Source organism: Papio anubis, chromosome 8, assembly GCF_008728515.1.
Source record: "Papio anubis isolate 15944 chromosome 8, Panubis1.0, whole genome shotgun sequence".
NCBI lineage: Eukaryota > Metazoa > Chordata > Mammalia > Primates > Cercopithecidae > Papio > Papio anubis.
The window spans coordinates 69,272,589-69,292,300 of NC_044983.1; the positions used below are offsets into that span (position 1 = coordinate 69,272,589).

The 19,712-nt window shown below is 35.5% G+C and overlaps 1 protein-coding gene across 12 annotated transcripts in view; it reads right to left on the reverse strand.

Moving 5' to 3' along the window:
• STAU2 (staufen double-stranded RNA binding protein 2) overlaps positions 1-19,712 on the reverse strand; it is a 333,041-nt gene that overhangs the window by 179,188 nt on the left and 134,141 nt on the right. For all 12 annotated transcript variants that reach the window (XM_031669627.1, XM_031669631.1, XM_021942426.2 and 9 more), the window contains 3 exons: positions 17,644-17,856; positions 8,080-8,217; positions 151-282 (listed from right to left, as the gene is read on the reverse strand). In XM_031669627.1, the coding sequence (XP_031525487.1) occupies positions 151-282; positions 8,080-8,217; positions 17,644-17,856 (483 nt within the window). The remainder of the gene's footprint in view (positions 1-150; positions 283-8,079; positions 8,218-17,643; positions 17,857-19,712) is intronic.

A 19,712-nucleotide genomic window follows, 5' to 3' on the forward strand; every position in this document is an offset into this window, starting at 1 on the left:
ATATGTTATTTTGTGCTTGGATCATCTATCTTTGTATTGCCTCAGAAAAGTTAAAATTGACATCTACTTTAATACCAGTTAAGATCAAAATTTATTAATGACTTTGATATTATGACAGATAGGATACACAGATGTAAACTTAACTCTTACCTTCTCAAGTTGATCCTGAAGATTAGTGGATGCTTTATAACCAAGCTGTAATAGCATTGCTTCTGCAGCATTTTTTTTGGCTATCTTTTTATTAGGTCCTGTTCCTGTAGCAACTTCATTGCCTACCTTCACCTGATAAGATTAAAGAAATAAATTAATGATAATTGTTTTGGTAAACAGGAAGTCCTTACATCATAAAGCAATTCTACTCTCTAGCATTTGAAAATATAAAGTTCAGTCCAAAATAAAAACAGCAACATAACATTTATGTAATCTTATATGTATATGAAAAAAATATGAAAAAATGGTCCTTAAAATATCAATGGAGGATTATCTCATGATGGTAGAATTTTATAGAATTTTTACTTCCATATACATTTATATGCTATTTGTTTTTTAAAACACTAAATTTATATTATTTATATAAGCAGAAAAATAAAATTTACATTTTAACAGCATTCGTGTTGGTTATGACTACATTTTAGCATTCTTATATTTCAACTGATAAACTGAAAAGGCTGAAATTCATATTGGTGCCATTTAAAATAATGTTCAAATTGCAACATTTATGTAAACATTCAAGTTTACAAAGATTTACATTAAATAGTTCCTGAAGAGAATTAATACACAAGTGTTGCTACAACATTATGATTAAAAACAAAGGCTTCTGGCTGGGCACAGTGGCTCACACCTGTAATTCCCCTTTGGGAGGCCAAGGCAGGCGGATCACAAGGTCAGGAGTTCGAGATCAGCCTGGCCAATATGGTGAAACCGCGTCTCTACTAAACTTACAAAAATTAGCCAGGTGTGATGGCACGCACCTGTAGTCCCAGCTACTCGGGAGGCTGAGGCAGGAGAATCGCTTGAACCTGGTAAGTGGAGGTTGCAGTGAGCCACAATTGTACCACTGCATTCCAGCCTGGGGCCACAGAGTGATACTCCGTCTTTAAAAAACAAAACAAAACAAAACAAAAAAGCAAAGGCTTCCAAGTCAGATTGGGATATGAAACTCAACTCTATTATTTCCTAGCTGTATGAACTGGGACAAATTATTTAATATCTCTAAGCCTCAGGTTTTTCATCAGTAAAGCACAGGTAATACCAACTTCGGCACAGTGTTGCTTTGAAAAGTAAACAAGATAATGTGTGTAAACCACAGCGTTTAATCCATCATAATTGCTCAATAAAAAAAGATTTTTATCATTAGAACTATTCTACAGTTATCTTCTGTGAGCAATTTATACACGTATTTACAACCATACAACTATAAAAAGTAAAGTAGATAGCCAAAAAGAATAGAATTACAAGAAGAAATAGAAAATACACAACTATAGTTGAATTTCTTTTTACACAATGGTCTCAGTAAGTGATTGAAGAAGTAGTTAAATAGTTATTCACAACTTTGGAAATTAAACAATGTAATTCTGGTCAGGTGTGGTGGCTTATACCTATAATTCCAACAGTAGGAGGATTGTTTGAGGCCAAGAGTTTGAGACCAGCCTGGGCAATGTAGTGACACCCCATCTTTACAAAAAAAAATTTAATTATTTAGGCAAGATGGCTGTAGTCCCAGCTACTTGGGAGGCTGAGGTGGGAAGATTGCTTGAGCCCAGGAGTTCAGGGCTGCAGTGAACTGTGATCATACCACTGCACTGCACCCTGGGCAACAGAGCAAGACCACATCTCTAAAAAAATTAAAATTAAAAATTAAAAATTTTATAAACAATGTAATTCCAAATTACAATGGGCAAAAGAAGGAATTCCAGTGAAAACTAGAAAATATTTTAAATAATCCACGGAAATATACCAAAACTTGAAGGACACAGCAAAAGGAAGGTCTAGAAGAAAATGCATAACCGTAACAGCTTACAGGAGAGGAACAAAGTAACGAGCTAAACATCCACCTCAAGAAGTCACAAACATATCAGCAAAACAAACCCAGAGAAACCAGAATAAAAAGCAAAAGGTAAGGAAATACAAAACAAAGTACAATAAAGTTAGAAAAGCCAAAAGTTGGTTCCCTAATAAGACTAATAAAACGATAAATCAAAAGTAAGACTGGTCAAGAAAAAAAATATGAGTTCTTCTCTGAGATGGGTATTTTTAAAAAAGAAAAGAAGAGGAGAAGGCACAAATAAGAAATGAAATAATTAAAAAGGGAGATTACCATCGCTTCTGTAGCATTACAAAATAATAAGGATTACTGAGGCCGGGCGGAGTAGCTCACTACCCGTAATCTCGGCACTTTGGGAGGCCAAGGCAGGTGGATTACTTGAGGTCAGGAGTTCAAGGCCAGGTTGGCCAACATGGTGAAACCCTGTCTTATACTAAAAATACAAAAATTAGCCAGGCATGATGGCAGGTGCCTGTAATCCCAGTTACTTGGAAGGCTGATGCAGGAGAATTGCCTGGACCCAGGAGAAAGAAGTTGCAGTGAGCCAAGATCATGCCACTGCACTCCAGCCTGAGCGACACAGTGAGACTCTGTCTCACCAAAAAAAAAAAAAAAAAAAAGGAATACAGAGAACAATTTTATGCTAAATTTTAAAAACATATTTAGATACAATGGAAAAATTCTTAGACAATACAAATTACCAAATTGCCACAGAATAAGCCTAAAGAATACGACTAAAACTACTAATGAAATAAAAACCATAATAAAAAATCTTTGTAAAAAGAAAACTCTGGAGATCTTCTCCACAAAGTTCTACTCAATATTTAAGGAAGAATTACGCTCTTCTTTTCATCCAAATTCATCCATAAAACAGAAAATGAGAAATCAGTCCCCAATTATTTTATGAGCTACCATTTTGATTCCAAATCCCAACAAGAACAGTACAAGAAAGAAAATTTAAACAGTTTCACTCATGAACATAGATGCAAAAGTTTTAAACAGTATAATGAATAAAGCAATATACAAAAAGAAAAAGATTCATGACAAAGTTAGGTTTATTGCAGGAATGCAAGTTTGGTTTAACATTTGAAATTCAAACTAGAAATTGACATTCATTCATAATGAAAACTATTAGCAAACTAGGAAAAGAAAACTTTTTTAATATGATAAAGGGCATTTTATAAAACACCTACAGCAAACCTCAGGAAACACTGTACTTAATGTTGAAAGAAACAAATTAGAAACAAGACGAGGATGTTCCCTATTATTACTACTGTTTAAAAGTTTACACAAATCCTAGACAGAGAAATAAGGCAAGAAAAAGTAAAAAAAGGATCAGGAGGGAAAAGAACTCATTATTTATAGATGTGATTTCACATATAAAGAAGCTAAGAAACTCCATACATGAATTACAAGAATCAATTAGATTGTAACCAGCTCAGTATGAAAAAGAGAACTGCATTTCTCCATTCCATCAACATTCAAGTAGTAGATGAAAAATATTAAAAAGATACCATTTACATTAAATGAAAATCAAATACCTAGGATGTGCAAATCTTCTACATAGAAAACAAAGCCTTATTGAGAAACTTTAAGAAACACCTAATAAATAGAGCAAAATGCCATGTTCATGGATTGAAGACAATACTAATGTAATATCATCAGTTCTCTTCAAATTGACCTAAACTCAATTAATCGAACTCAATGAAAACTCAATAAAAATTCCATACATCTTTTTATAATACTTGAACAAGATGATTCCAAAATTTACATGGAAATGTGAAGTGCTAAGAACAGCCAAAATCCTTTTGAGGAAGAACAAGGTGAGGGACACTTATTTGTGTGGATATCTAGACTTACTATAAAGTTAATATAAGGAAAAATTTAAATTTGACTGCATTAAAAATTACTCTTGTTCTTCTAAAAGCACTATTTAGAAAGGAAAGTCACAACACAAGGGAAGGTATTTAAAATGCCATATAACTACAGAGGGCTCACATCCAGAATATATAGGAGGTTCCCATATATCAGTGTTTTTAAAAAACTAGCAGAAAAATGAGCAAGAAAAGTGAACGGGCAATCCATATCTGAAAAGTTGAATTGTTTTATCAGTTATCATTTTGTTTAAAAAAAATTAGAAAGTTTCAATAATAGCTTCATGCCACTTTAATATATTTCACAATGACAACAAAATTCAGTTTTCAGCTAAACAGCATGATACTCCTAACCATACTTTTCTTTTTTGTCTCTTGTGTAAGATCATAACACTGGCTGTTTCATCTGTCCCAGAACATACAAATTCCCATTTGGTATCCACACTTGAGTACTGTTCATCACTTATTCTTACCTCCTTATTTACAGTTTTTGTGTTATTATTTCCAACACTACTTTTAAGTTTAAGTGAACCACCCAATTTTAAGGAACTGGGAGAATATACAACAAAATGGTAACGAAATACAAACTTAAACATAAACAATGTGCAAATGATATAAAAAAGGAGCTGTACTCTCTTTTAACAGAGTTTCAGTAAAGACAAACTAAATGACAGTTCATATAGCACATGACACACTGAAAATATATTCCTTACAGAATTTCTGTAACAACTATCACAAATTGTATAGTTTAAACCTGTGAAATATTTTTTAAATATTTCATTGCCTTTTCTTCTGAAACTGGAAACCACCATATCGTGACAAATCAGAAGTAGTCTTTGGACTTCACGCTGAGAAGGACAAATCTAGTATAGTGAGACCAGGTACTTACAGCTAGATGAATACACACCACCTGCTATAACAGTGTCTGCCTCAACATGGCAGGCCCTAAGGATAATTCACTCAAACCCCTGGCTAGAGTTACCTCTGCTACCTGTTATCTTTTCCGATGCTTGGTTTGTTCCCCCAGCTTCATCAGTCCCTATGTTATTGCTGGAATCCTTCTTAGTGAAAAGATTTGGTCAGTTACGTCAGAAGCTTCCTCTACTGCTCTGAGGCCTGGTCTTGGACTTGTCAGCTTTAATGCTGTTCCCATCCCTGTATTCACCTTGTCTCTCTATCTGCTAGATTTCCATCTGGCCTATTCTGATACCTTCAGCACTTACTTATTCTAAAACAAGTGCTTCCCAGATTCATCTACCCATTCACCCAGCCCTTGCCTCATGCAAATTTTAATAATCTCATGGTTGAATAGTTTGTAAGCAGTTATCCCAGAGTAATTTGTTAACACAGAAAGACCACATTGCCAAAGGACTTTCATTCTCTGCTAATAAACACAATGGTCACTCAAAACATCACTTTATTATAAAAGTTAAGTAAATATATAAATTTCACAAGTCATCTTCCTTGAGAGGTCACAAATTTTATAACTATTGTAAATATGGTCTCTACATTTAAATGTGAATTTCTATCTGTAAAGAAGCTCAATTATTTTACCATGCAGTAAATTTAAGACTGCCAAATCTTTGTCTTTAAATTTAACAGTTCATTCACATGAATCAAATCCTCAAAAACCTAAGAAACTGAAAAGTTCTGAAATAGAATTTACCAAAAACTTAATTTTTATTTATTTTTTAACAACCTGGTGATCTTAATCACAGGCTGAAAAGTTAGTATCACATAATAACACAGTGTGCTGATATGCAACTTGGTTATCATTATTTTCTGTTTGAAAGATTAAAATACTCCTCACCAAAAAAATGAAAAGCTTTAAGAAATCTGCTTTGGAATAAAATACCCAAATAATGTCATCGGAGGTTTTCTTTATCTAGTAATCAACATAAGTAACAGCATCCATTCTAAAATATACAGTTTTTCTTTGGTAATAGATAAAAATGAGCATCTCATCTCTAGGTATTTTGCTTCCATATTCAATTATAACAAATGATAACACTGCCTAAGTAGTTTATACAAAAGCCATTACTTTGATAAAATTGCTGCAATACTGTAATGAATCCACTGGGGCTTCCAGAAGGGGAAAAAACAATATGAATTCAGTGCGAAAACATTTAAAAGCACAGCCAAATGTCCCCATTTGACTAGAATGTTTATGAATACCCATAAAATGGAAGCTGGCCTAAGATATGCTAAATTCCTCTTTCAAAAGGGGTACTCAATACACTCTGTAGAAAAGGATTTGTTTAATAAAGCCAAAGCCAGTTTATATTCCCAATACATGTCTAAAATTCAAGAGACTTTTTTCTTCAAGCTTTGGCATTCAAAGTCTATGTTCCAGAATTCTTCAAAGCTAAGAACGTTAAGGAAAAAAATAGTGAACATATTTTACCAGTGAAAATAACAAAACAATCATGTGCTGGATCCTAATAACATCTTAACAATAATGTGATTACTAACCAGAGAATTCCCCTCTTTTTGGATATCTGGGTTCCCAGGAGTAACTTATCTATGACTACATTGTAAGTTTACATCTCCAACAAAAGCCATACAGGCAGGAAGGCAGGCAGCAAATATCTATCAAATGTTTATTAAGGTCCTACTATTTACGAACCACTGTATTGGGTACTGAAAGATAAAGAAATACGGAGATTATAAATTGGGAGGGAAGGCACAACTTAGCCATACACTGAAAGTTAGTCAGTATGAGATACTGTATTTGAGTGCCAAAATGTCTACCACATGGTCAGCACTTAATATTTTTGATTTTATCTAAGTTACATAAAATGTGAGATCCTTGGATTTGACTAAAAAGTCTCTGATTAACCAATTATTTAAAAAACAGTTTGGGACTAAGCACAGTGGCTCATGCCTGTAATCCTAACACTTTGAGAGGCTGAAGCAGGAGGATCACTTGAAGCCAGAAGTTCAACACTAGCCTGGGCTACATAGTAAAACCCTGTCTCTATAAACAGCAACAATAAAACAACAACAACATTTAATTAGCTGGTCATGGTGGTGTATGCCTGTAATCCTGACCTACTCAGGAGGCTGAAAAGGGAGGATCTCTTGAGCCCAGGAAATCAAGGCTGCAGTGAGACATGATCATGCCACTGTACTCCAGCCTGGCTGACAGAACAAGACCCTGTTGCCCCACCAAAAAATAAAACAAAAAATTAAAAACAGCTTGGGGAAAATAATAATTTAAATATAGACTGGGTATTAGATGATTCTAATGAATCATGTCTAATGTAAGAAAAGCTTTCATATTTCTTAGAAATATACACTGAATCTGCAAGGCTGAAATGACACGTAGTTAGAAATTATCTTTGAAATACTTCAGGAAAAGAAGAGAGAAAGGAAGAAACAGAGGAAGAAGAGAAAAATTAATAGCTAAATCAAGTGAGGCAAAAATCTTAGTAACTGTGGTGTTTGAGTGATGGGCATATTAATGGTCCATTACTATTCTCTCCCCACTTTTGGATATGTTTGAAATTGTAATAAAAAAGTAAAAGAAAAATTTCTTAAGACTGGAGTTTGAGCTGGCAAATGAAGACAAATAGGTAGGCGTTGAAAAGGAGAGCATTTTAGGCATTCTACCTCATTTCTAGCCCATCTGCCAATACACTAGAAGCCATTCCTCAATTTTCTTGGCTACACAATGCAGCAGTCAGATCTCAGCAATTCTGAGTGCCTCAGCCCCCACCATGGTTAGCTAGCCTGCTTACTCTCTTTTTCTAACTTTCCTGACAGCCCACAAGCTCAGGATTTTGGCCCTGATCCATCTACTACATCTATCCTTCTAAATTTTGTTTCTAATTCCATGTGTCTCCAATTCCCAGTAGTTAATAGACTCCGGCTACAAAATGTAATACAAAAAGTTAAGAGATACACATTAAATGATAAACTCCATGGTAAATAACCTGTATGAACTCAGAGTCCCTTGAAAACTTAGGTTGTCTATTGTAACATGTCCTTGACACTTGAATGTTTCCACCAAGTTGGTAGGTGGGCCTGGATAGAATGAATGCTTTAACTGGAAACAGTTTTACTTTCTGCTATTAAGTCCTAGTTTGCCTTTCACCCATATGTCTATTCCATCTTGGGGATTTCTAAATCTTTTCAGTAGTTTTAAAAGGTTAGAAATACCTGCATCACAAATTCTCGACGTCGAGGCATTCCTCTTTCTGAAAGCAAAACATAATCTGGCTCCTTTTCCTTTTTGGCCTGTTGAATTTGCGCCAGGCGGCTAATAGGGTTCATCCCTTGGCCATATTCTGGTCCAGCCTAAAAATTAATTTAAGAAAAAGTTTTAAAATATGCTTGTGAAACTTGTTATTGAATCCTTAAAAAAACGGTGCTGCTTCCCTCCACCCCCACACCCCAAAACTGTGACTAGAAAAGATAAATGAGTCATTTATGAATATTTATAAAGGAAAGTCATAAAATAGACCTGTAACCAAGGCTTCTATGGGACGTGGAGCTTAGAGGTATTAATTGCAAGCTGGGTCAACTATGCTTTTTAAATTGGGCAAACTCTTCAGTATACCAGAGGTGCTTCACAACTTCTGTTCATCAAGAAACATCAAAAAGAACATAAGAAGACCAACCATGAACTGGGAAGAGATATTTGTAACATTTTATTTTATTATTTTATTTTATTTTTATTTTTATTTTATTTTATTTATTTTTTGAGACAGAGTTTCACTCTGTCGCCCAGGATGGAGTACAGTGGTACAATTTCAGCTCACCATAACCTCCGTCTCCCAGGTTAAAGCGATTCTCGTGCCTCAGCCTCCCAAATAGCTGGGACGGCGTGCCCCACCATGCCCGGCTCATTTTTATATTCTTAGTAGAGATGGGGTTTCATCATGTTGGCCGGGCTGGTCTTGAACTCCTGAGCTCAGGTGATCTCACCAGCCTTGGCCTCCGAAAGTGCTGGGATTACAGGTGTGAGCCACAGCGCCCAGCCACAACACACATAACTTTAAAAAGACATAACCAGTATCCAAAATATATTTTTTAAGACTCCTAAAAAGTATTAAGAAAAGGAGAATATAAAAGGGAAATGGGCAAAAGAGATAAATAAATACGTCGTATAAGGAAAAACTCAACATATGAAATGATAACCTCTAGGACACAGAAAATACATATTAAAAACTTCAGTAAGTTACTATTTCACACCCACCAAATTAGCAAAAATTAAGAAGTCTAACAGCCCTAACTGGTGAGAATGGGGAGTAACACAAACTCTTATAAAACACTGGGAGTGCTATAAATCAGAAAACAACCTGGCAATGTCTAGTAAAGCCTGAGACGGTACATCCTACCCCAACTAGCCTATACCTAGGCACATATATACCCTAGAAAACCGTAACCCATGGACATATATGTACAAGAATATCCACAGATGCATTATTTGAAATAGAAAAAAAAAAAAAAAACTAGCACAAATATTCATCAACAAAAGAACAGATAAATTACAACATGTTCATATAATGGAATGGTATATAGCAGTGAAAATGAATTAATTATTGCTACATGCATCAAGATGAATGAATTTCAGAAAGAACACTAAGTAAAAAAAGCAAGCACAGAATAATATATATAGTATATTTTATGTAAAGTCCACTAAAACTACAAAATACTGCTGAAATTAAGATCTAAATAGTTAGTACATCATGTTCACAGATCAGAAGACTCAACAATAAGATGTCAATTCTCCTCAAAATCCCAGTAGACTTTTTTCCTTTTTTTTTTTTTTTTGAAACGGAGTCTCACTGTTGCCCAGGCTGGAGTGCAGTGGCGTGATCTCAGCTCATGGCAACCTCAGTCTCCTGGGTTCAAGCGATTCTCCTGCCTCAGCCTCCCAAGTAGCTGGGACTACAGGTGCATGCCACCAAGGATGGTTAATCTTTGTATTTTTAGTAGAGACAGGGTTTCACCATGTTGGACAGGCTGGTCTCAAACTCCTGACCTCAAGTGATCCTTCCACCTCGGCCTCCCAAAGTGTTCAGATTATGGGCATGAGTCACCGCACCTGGCCCCCAGTTGGCTTTTTAAAATTTAATGTGTAAACTAACACTAAAATTCATATGGAAATGCAAAAGACAAAGAACCAAAACTTTGCGGGAAAAAAAAAGACTCAGACTACCTAATTTCAAGGTTATAAAACTATGGCATTCAAGATAGTGCATGTAGTATTGGTATAAAGACAGACAAAGGGACCAATGAAACAGAATATGTGCCCAGATACAGATACACACACACACGGTCACATGATTTTCAAAAAAGGTACAAAAAGAATTCAGCGGGGTAGTCTTTTCAGCCAATAATGTTGGGACAATTGGCTATTCATATGTAAAAAGAAAAAGGAAAAAAAAAATCTTCAAGCCAAACCTCATACCATTTATAAAAATAATTAACTCAAAATGTCTCACAGATGCAAATGTAATTTCTAAAACTATAAGACTTCCAGAAGAAAAATTTTTGTAACTTGGTTAGGTAACAATTCTTAGATATAACACCAAAATCACGTTCCATGTAAAAAACTAATAATAATAAAACAAAACAAAAATATAAATAATAACATAAATTAAATATAATAAATCTTCAAAATTAATAACTTCTGCTCTTTGAAAAAGACAAGTCACAGGCTTGAAGAAAATATCTGCAAACTACATATGTGATAAAGCACCTGTATCCAGAGTGTATAAAGACCTCTAAAAATTCAATAATAAATTTATTATTATTTGAAATAAGCATTAAAATTTGTTAAGCTGGTAAAAAATTTAAATAAACACTTCATCAGGCCTCATGTGACAGTAAACACATAAAAAATTCTCAATATCATCAATTTCCATTACAGAGGAAATGTAAATTAAAACCAAAATGAGGTATCAATACCCATGTATGTGAACATCTGAAATTTTAAAAACTGACTATGCTAGGTGTTAGCAAGGATGTGAAACAACTGGAGTTCTCACACACTGCTGATGAGAATGTAAAAGAGCACAGCTGCTACAACTTTGAAAAACTAAAGTTGACTATATACCTACTAAATGACCAAACCATTCCACTTTGAAGGATTTACCCAAGAGAAATGAAAGCATATGCTCTTATGATATATACACAAACGTTTATAGCTGCTTTATGAGTAACAACCAAAAATCAGAAACAGCCCAAATATCAAATACCCACTGACAGGCGAATGGATAAACAAGTGGTGGTATATCAATTCAATGAAATATTACCTGCAAAAAAACAGAACCACCAATTCATGCATGCAATAATAAGGATGAATCTCAAAATAATTATGCTGGGTTAAAGAAGCCAGACAAAAAAAAGAGTGGTTTCTCAGCAAATGAAGGTGGAAGATTACAAAGGGACATGAGGAAAATTCTGGGAGGAATGGATAGGTTCACTATCTTGACTGTGGTCATGGTTGTACACATGCAAACAAATATGAAAACAAACAGTGCACTTTAAACATGTACAACTCATTCTATATCAATTATACCTCAATAAAGTTGTTTAAAGGAACTAAACAAATAACATTTTTTAGAAAAACAAACACAGTAGAACTGTAAGGTAGGAAATGGTCATACAAACTAATGATAGAGGTTGCCTAGGGAAGATTGCATGAGGATGTGATGGAAGAGGAGCACACAGAGAGCTTCAAAGCTTATTGAGAAATGTTTTATACTCAAGTTGGGCAGTAGGTCTTTCTCACACTTACTTAGTATGTTTTTTTACTTATACACAAGTTTATACACAGCTTTTTGCATGTATTATAACATAAAAGCAAAAATTCTTGGAAACCAAATGATCTTTCTGCATATGAACTTCCTTCATGTATTTTTCCTAGAAATAAGTTTGCATCTATTATATGGTCAAAACTTTACTTCCACCTATGAAACTTTATTCTTGTCTCTACTGTCTGTAGAGACATGGATAATCTATTACAGATTACATGTTACACTAAACTTATCTAAAAGCCACTGTGCAGTCTTAGCTCTTCCAGATGATTGCTGCCATTTCGTCCAGACAATTTCTAGTATGGTGCTCCAGGTACAGCCTCCAGGCAGATCTCTCATGGTCTTTCAAACTAAGTTTAGGATTTTGGACTTTATCCAAAGAGTAAGAAAATTACTGAAAGATTTTAAGCAGAGGCATGATATGATTAGACAAGTGCCTCTAAAAGATCATACTTTTTAAATGATCATTTGGTGTCAAGAGTACTTGTAGCCAGTTAAAACCTTAACTGTAGTAGTTTAGGTTAAGAGATGACTGTGAGTTGGACTAAAGACTGGTAGAAGGGATGGAAAGAAAGGAACCAACTTAAAAAATATTAGGTGATGAGGCCAAGCACAGTGGCTCACTCCTGTAATCCCAGCACTTTGAGAGGCCAAGGCGGGGCAGATCACAGCATCACGAGTTTGAGACCAGCCTGACCAACATGGTGAAACCCCGTCCCTCCTAAAAATACAAAAATTAGCCAGGTGTGGTGGCCCATGCCTGTAATCCCAGCTACTCAGGAGGTTGAGGAAGGCAGGAGAATCACTTGAACCCAGGAGGCCGAGATCACGCCACTGCACTCCAGCTTGGACGACACAGCGAGACTCATCTCATTAAAAAAAAAAAAAAAAGAAAAAAGAAAAAAAAGAAATATTAGGTGACAGAATAAATAGGACTTAATCAGTGATTGGACATAAGGGGTAAGAGAGAAGTTAAACGCCGGGTGCAGTGGCTCATGCCTGTAATCCCAGCACTTTGGGAGGCCAAGGTGGGTGGATCACAAGGTCAGGAGTTCAAGACCAGCCTGGCCAACATGGTGCCTCTACTAAAAATACAAAAATTAGCCGGGCGTGGTGGCAGGCACCTGTAATCCCAGCTGAGACATGAGAATCGCTTGAACCCAGGAGGCAGAGGTTGCAGTGAGCCGAGATAGCGCCACTGCACACCAGCCTGGGCAACAAGACAAAAACTCCATCTTCAAAAAAAAAAAAAGAGAAGTTAAAAATGACCCCCAGTAGTTTCAGCAGCTAGATGTTAGTGCCAGTCACTGAGATAAAGAACGCTGCAGGAGAAAGAGGTTTAGAAGGGAACATGATGAATTCGGGCCCAAATTTGAGGCACCCGTGAAATAGTAAGTGGAGATGTCTAATAGGCAGTGCAGAGCATATGGTATTCGGGAATCACCTATTTAAAGATGAAATTGAACACCTAGAAGAAGAAGAACAGCTTAGGGAAAGAGGAGGAAAAAGACTGAGAACTTCACTGTTGCAATGGTTAGATGAAGGGAAAGGAAAGAGCAAAAGAAACTTTTAGCTTTTGATAAAACACTGGTTTCAACTTCTACTTATATCCTGAAAAATAAAAATTAAATAAAGGGCCGGGTGTGGTGGCTCATGCCTGTAATCCCAGCACCTTGGGAGGCCGAGGCGGGTGGAACATGAGGTCAGGAGATCAAGACCAGCCTTGCCAACATGGTTAAACACTGTCTCTACTAAAAATACAAAAAAAATTAGCTGAGCGTGGTTATGTGCCTGTAATTCCAGCTACTCGGGAGGTTAAGGCAGGAGAATCGATTGAATCCGGGAGGCGGAAGTTGCAGTGAGCCAAGATCGTGCCATTACACTCCAGCCTGGCAACAGAGCGAGACCCCGTTTCAATTTAAAAAAATAAATTAAATTAATTATAAGGGGAATCAAGAAGGACTGATGAGAAAAGACAAATCCACATAATAATTCATAAGTCTAAGATTGAGATCCCAATGAAAAGATAAAGAGAAGCTCTGAGTCTAGTGCTAGAAATAGTATGCCCAGTTAATGAAGATGTTAAATAAATAGGAATGTGTTTCCAGTGGTATACTGTCTTTATTTCTGTTTAATTTGACTCAAAGAATGTCTCTGAGTTCCAAGGAAATTATTGTTGATATAGATTGCAATGAAAAGAATCAGATACATAAATCTAATTTAGATAATGATGGAGTTCAGTGTACATTAAGAATTGCTTGGGGCTGGGTGCAGTGGTTCACGCCTGTAATCACAGTACTTTGGGAGGCCGAGGTAGGCAGATCACTTGAGCCCAGGAGTTTGCGACCTGCCTGCACAACATGGCAAAACCCTGTCTCTACAAAAAAATACAAAAAATTAGTTGCGCTTGGTGGTGTTGTGCCTGTAGTGACAGCTACTTGGGAGGCTGAGGTGGGAGGATCACCTGAGACCAGAAAATCAAGGCTGCAGTGAGCTGAGATCCTACCATTGCACTCCATACTGGGCAACAGGGGTGAGACCTTGTTTCAAAGAAAAAAAAAAAAAAACTCTGGGTGGCCAAGGCAAGCAGATCACTTTAGCTCAGGAGTTCAAGACCAGCCTGGCCAACATAGTAAAACCCCATCTCTACCAAAAAATACCAAAATTAGCTAGGTATGGTGGCATATGCCTAGTCCCAGCTACTCTGGAGTATGACATGGGAGAATCGTTTGAACCCAGGAGGCAGAGATTGCAGCCAGCCGAGATCATGGTGCCACTACACTCCAGCTTGGGAGACAGAGTGAGACCCTGTCTCAAAAAAAAAAAGGTGGGGGTGGGGGAGGGGATTACTTGGTTTCTTGCTCTGACTGAAATGAACTACCAGCACCTTTGACAATTAAGTTATTCCTTAGACAGCAAATCTTAAATCATCATTCTATATACCAATAAAGACAGTGTTGTAATAACTGTGTCCAGAACACTTGATCTCTAAGATTAGAAAGCGCTCTTTGAAGTCTCGTTTTATAGAGGAGAACTACATTTAAAAACAGAATGTAAACACAAAGACATTATCAAGGCAGTTTTACATGTTAACAGGATAACCCTATACAGTGAATCTGAAAATCCAGAAGTTCACAATTAACCAGTATCAAATGGGCACTGCAGTCAGATGTGACAACTGGATCTGAAAGCTGACTCTGCTGCAGGATCTTGGATAGGTTTCTTAAATATAAAGGGCCTAATCTGTAAGATGGAAATGAATGCTGCATCACAGAGTGATTAAGAGGATCAAATGAGACAATGTGATTGTTTTATTCCTTTAAATAAAACCAAGGCAAATGATCAGATATTTTCTCTGCTTCCATTGAGTGTAAGAAACTATAGACCCTCAATGTATAAGCCATACAAGGAAGTGAGGAAAATGCTGAAAATCAGGATACTATTCCAGCTGACATATTATAAGGTATGAACATAAAATTATCTAGATTCCAACTCATTATACACATTGTTCTCTCAAAATAATCTTACATTTCACAGAGTATCTACAAGCTTTATTTTAACATAAGACAGACATGGCAAAAGTAACTCCAAGTGTGATGTATATGAGGAAAAATGCAGGAGGCTAACCTAGTCTGGGAGTAGGAGAGGACCAGAGGAGTCCCTAAAAAAGTCAAGTTTATGCTGAGATCTGAATGATGCATGGGAGGGAAGTTCTGGGATAATACTGCTTATATACTGGAAGCAGTAGCAAGTAATTGAGAATTCAAAATGTTTCTCCTGTCTCCCACCTCTGGGGAATAACATTTAAATAATAATCTTGCTTTTAATAGCTATAGGTAAAACAAGAGTTAGATTTATATCCTACTATAGAAATGTACAGATCTTTTCTAGCCTAACAATTTATTATTATTATTATTATCATTTTGAGATGGAATCTCATTCTGTCACCCAGGCTGCAGTGCAGAGGCAGTGATCTTGGCTCACCTCAACCTCTGCCTCCTAGGTTCAAGCGATTCTCATGCCTCAGCCTCCTGAGCTGTAGCTGGGATTACAGACGCTTGCCACCACACCCGGCTAATTTTTGTAGAGACCAAGTTTCGCCATGATAGCCATGCTGGTCTCGAACTCCTGGCCTCAAATGATCCACCCGCCTCAGCCTCCCAAAGTGCTGGGATTACAGGCGTGAGCCACCGCGCCCAGCCTGGTTTATTATTCTTAATTTATCAAGATAAAACTTAGTTAAATAGATTAGACGGAAGTTATGTGACCAGTTTTGTGCCACCATTCCAACATAAAATGCTGTTCTTCCATCTTAGAAAAGCCATAGATTTTATATATTAATAGATTTAAGAAAACAGTTCATGGATACATTCACATAAATATAAAATGTGAATAGGCAGTATCAGATACAAAATACCAATAGTTAATATGTGCTATTTATTACAGTATTTGCATTGTCATTAATAACAATGAATACTTAATAATTACTAATGCATTTTGTGCACTGTTTCAGTTAATACTTATAACAATCCCATACAGCAAGGTCAATTACTACTCCCACTTTATAAATGAAGAAATATTTTTAAAGTTAGGTAACTTGCTCAGGCCACAGGGATCCATACTCAAAATTAACTCTAAAGGTCATTCTCTTAATAGCTATATTCTACTCCTGACTGTGTAGGAGGAGCACATGAATGAAAGTGCTAGTCCTCTTTGAAACCACTATGACTCATGATAAGTAGAGCTATTTGCATTTATTTTTAGTCTACCTTACATATAACATGTAATTCCAGTTCACGGAATGCATTACCTACTACATCTTCTTCTAAGTGAAGTAATGTCAGCATTCATTAAAAACAAGTATTTAAGTAGTTATTTTTGTATATATGTATGTATGTATTTTTAAATAAAACAAAGGTACAAAGGTATAAAACCTGTAAAAATACCTAAATTGTGCCACTGTGCAATCAAAAAACAAAAGAAATCCATTGAGATTAAATACATTTCTTATCTGTAATCCTTCATTTGTACGGCCTAATCAGAAGAAGGCTGCTAAATCAGTGAGGCTGAGCCAGCAACTGAAATGCTGGCAATTTAAGGCTTTCTCTGGAAACACAAAACTCTAGCTCCAGACATGTCATACGTGTCAAGCATTCACAGGCACTGTCCTGTACTAAATGCTGATTCATCTCATTCCTCTCATATTCACCTTTTTTCTCTTATTAATGTAAATAAATTCTGACCCAATAAAAGAGTCACATCTTGAAAAGCTGTATGCTCTACATTCTTCTTTCGCAAGGTATACACATCTGAATGAATGGCAACAAAATAAGACCATCTACTTCATAAGGTTACTATGTGGATGAAATATGATTAAAGCATGCAAAGTGTTGGGACAAAGTCTGGCACATGGAGTGCTTTATGATTTCCAGCTGCTGCAGCTATTATTGTTAGTATTAGTCATACGATTTTTTTGTGTATCCTGTTACCATTTCATGATACCCTAAGAAGTTACTATGTAACAGCCTTGTATGCAGAAAGAACACTGGATTAGACAGCAGTTCAGGTGGTTCGACATGATTGTTGAATAAAAATGGGCAGACTCTTTGAACATATTTTGTAAAATCTTATTTGTAAAATGAGGGCTAACATCATCCACCTTACACAGTCATGAGGAGTTACAGTAAAGGTGACATGAATGGGAAAGCACTTTTTAAACAACAAAAAAATATATAAATACCTAAGATTATGATTATTTGATGAACAAATGCAGGTGCACAAGTATTTAAAAAGCAAAACAGAACTGTCATTAATTTATAGTCACATGTCCTGCCCTGATTTCAGGACTGTATATAATCCATAAGTTCAGGGACTTGCCTTATAGAAAAATGCTTATCTATAGCTACTATAATATTTACTTAGTAAAACTGACTGATGTTCACAAACATAAACTTACCTTTACTATTGTTTTAGGGCGTTTTTTAAAAAATAGTTTTGGCTTTTCCACCACAGGAAGAGGTGGAAGTTTTTTAAGCTCCTGTAAGACGGTGGTCGCAGCGCGCTTCTTGGAGAGTTTTTTGCTATTTCCTTCTCCTTCTGCAGAGAACTCTCCTACTGACACTCGAGTAACAAAGCTTTTCATATGTGGTGGTCCACTTTCTTTAATAACCTATTAAATACAAGTAAAATATTAAACAATGGATAGGCACTTAAGATGTATTCTTATAGTATGACTTAATATTCATATCAAAACCAAAATTAGTATTATGCCAAAATTATAGTATTTCTTTAAGAAAGCTATTATGAAGGTATTATATTGGGACTATTTATGACACTTGATGCTTAATGCAGTTGAAACAAAAGAAATCTAAATAAACACATTTGATTCACAGTCAAAATGATTTTTTATTAGTTTAAAACAGATAATTCTAATTACAGTTTCTCCATGTCTTATGGAGCACAAATTTAAGAACATCAAAAATACCATTAGATTAGATACCATATTAGGCCATCTAGAATGATAATTTGTATATAATTACATATATCTAACTTTCTCCTATGTATGAGTAAATTACTGGAGAAACATGTAGTTCTATAAACCACAAGGCACTGTGCCTGTGGAAGCCTCTCAAAAACAGGTGATGGATGAAAAGTAAGCTGTTTTTGATAGGGATGTCAAAGGCTGTTTTATAAAACGGAAATTTATTCTTGTGGCATGATTTGAAAAAGGTAAGTAGGTATGCCAAAAAAAATCCTAGCTTTCTAGAGCAATGAGTTATGGATTTGTCAACTATGAATGTAATGTTACTAAACCTTGCTTAATCTGCTCTCACTTTTACACTATGCCAGCTTTTGGAGGAAATACGTCTTCCAAATCCTGATGACTCAAAACTTTAGTCTCCTTCAAAATTCTGACCTATACAAGATGCCCTATTCAAGCAGTTTACTATTTAACATTACACTGAAATTTTGTCTTCTAATATCGGATACTAATTAGGAAAAGGAATGAAAGCACCGCAATATCTCAATAAGGTGACATTATTACGGATAAGGAATTTATCATAAGCATAGTTTCCAAGTAATTTAGGTTTACTAGTTGAAACACCAAAACTGTTTATTTTAACCACTTTGATGGACATTCTTCTCAATTTAAAAAATATATATATATATTTTTATTTTACTGACTTAATAGAGAATACTAAATATTTAACCTTTAATTGTTCACATTAGATTATAAACATCAGATATCCTATACCATAATATATTGATGTTCCCAAGAACATCTAAGAATAATAAAACTGTCTGTTTGTAGTCACTGCAGCCTTTAAAAAAAAATCCCAATAATTTTTCAGTATAAGCAATTACTTTTTACAGGTTTTCCAAATTTTCCGTATCATTTCTTGCTGGACCAATAGGCTCTCAAGTACATTCTCTCCCTGACTTCCTCATTTTGCTGCTTTTAACATGCTGTGGACTGAGAACTGAGATAATGCAACTTGTCAGAATGTGTCCAAGAGAAAGCTAACAGTTTCTCAGTCCAACTCAAATGATCCTGCCAATGAGTAAGATGTGGGAGCTTTCTAGTAGGTGAATGTCATACAATGTAAGGGAAGATTATCCACAACTCTTTCAGCTTATTTCCTGGTTCTTGCCTACTTTCCAGACATGAGTTGTAAAATTAGTGACCTCTTAATAAGGGAAGTATTATGATAATTATTTTTTTAAGTTTTCTTCAATTTTATGAATATATTTGCGATATATTTATCTAGCTGTAAAATCAAGAGTTGCTTCATTACATCTTCTTGGTGATTTTGTTAGTTGAAGTTAATGTTAAACATATTTTGGCCTCCACACAATTGAAAAAAAATGGGATATTAACATATGTGTCACTAAATCTTAACTTGAATAAATTTAATTTAATCCTATTTAAAACACCAAATCCTATAGGATACCACAAATTATCTACACCCAGAAAATAACTTTTATAAAAATTGAAATATCACGTATACAAAAGGCTTAATACAG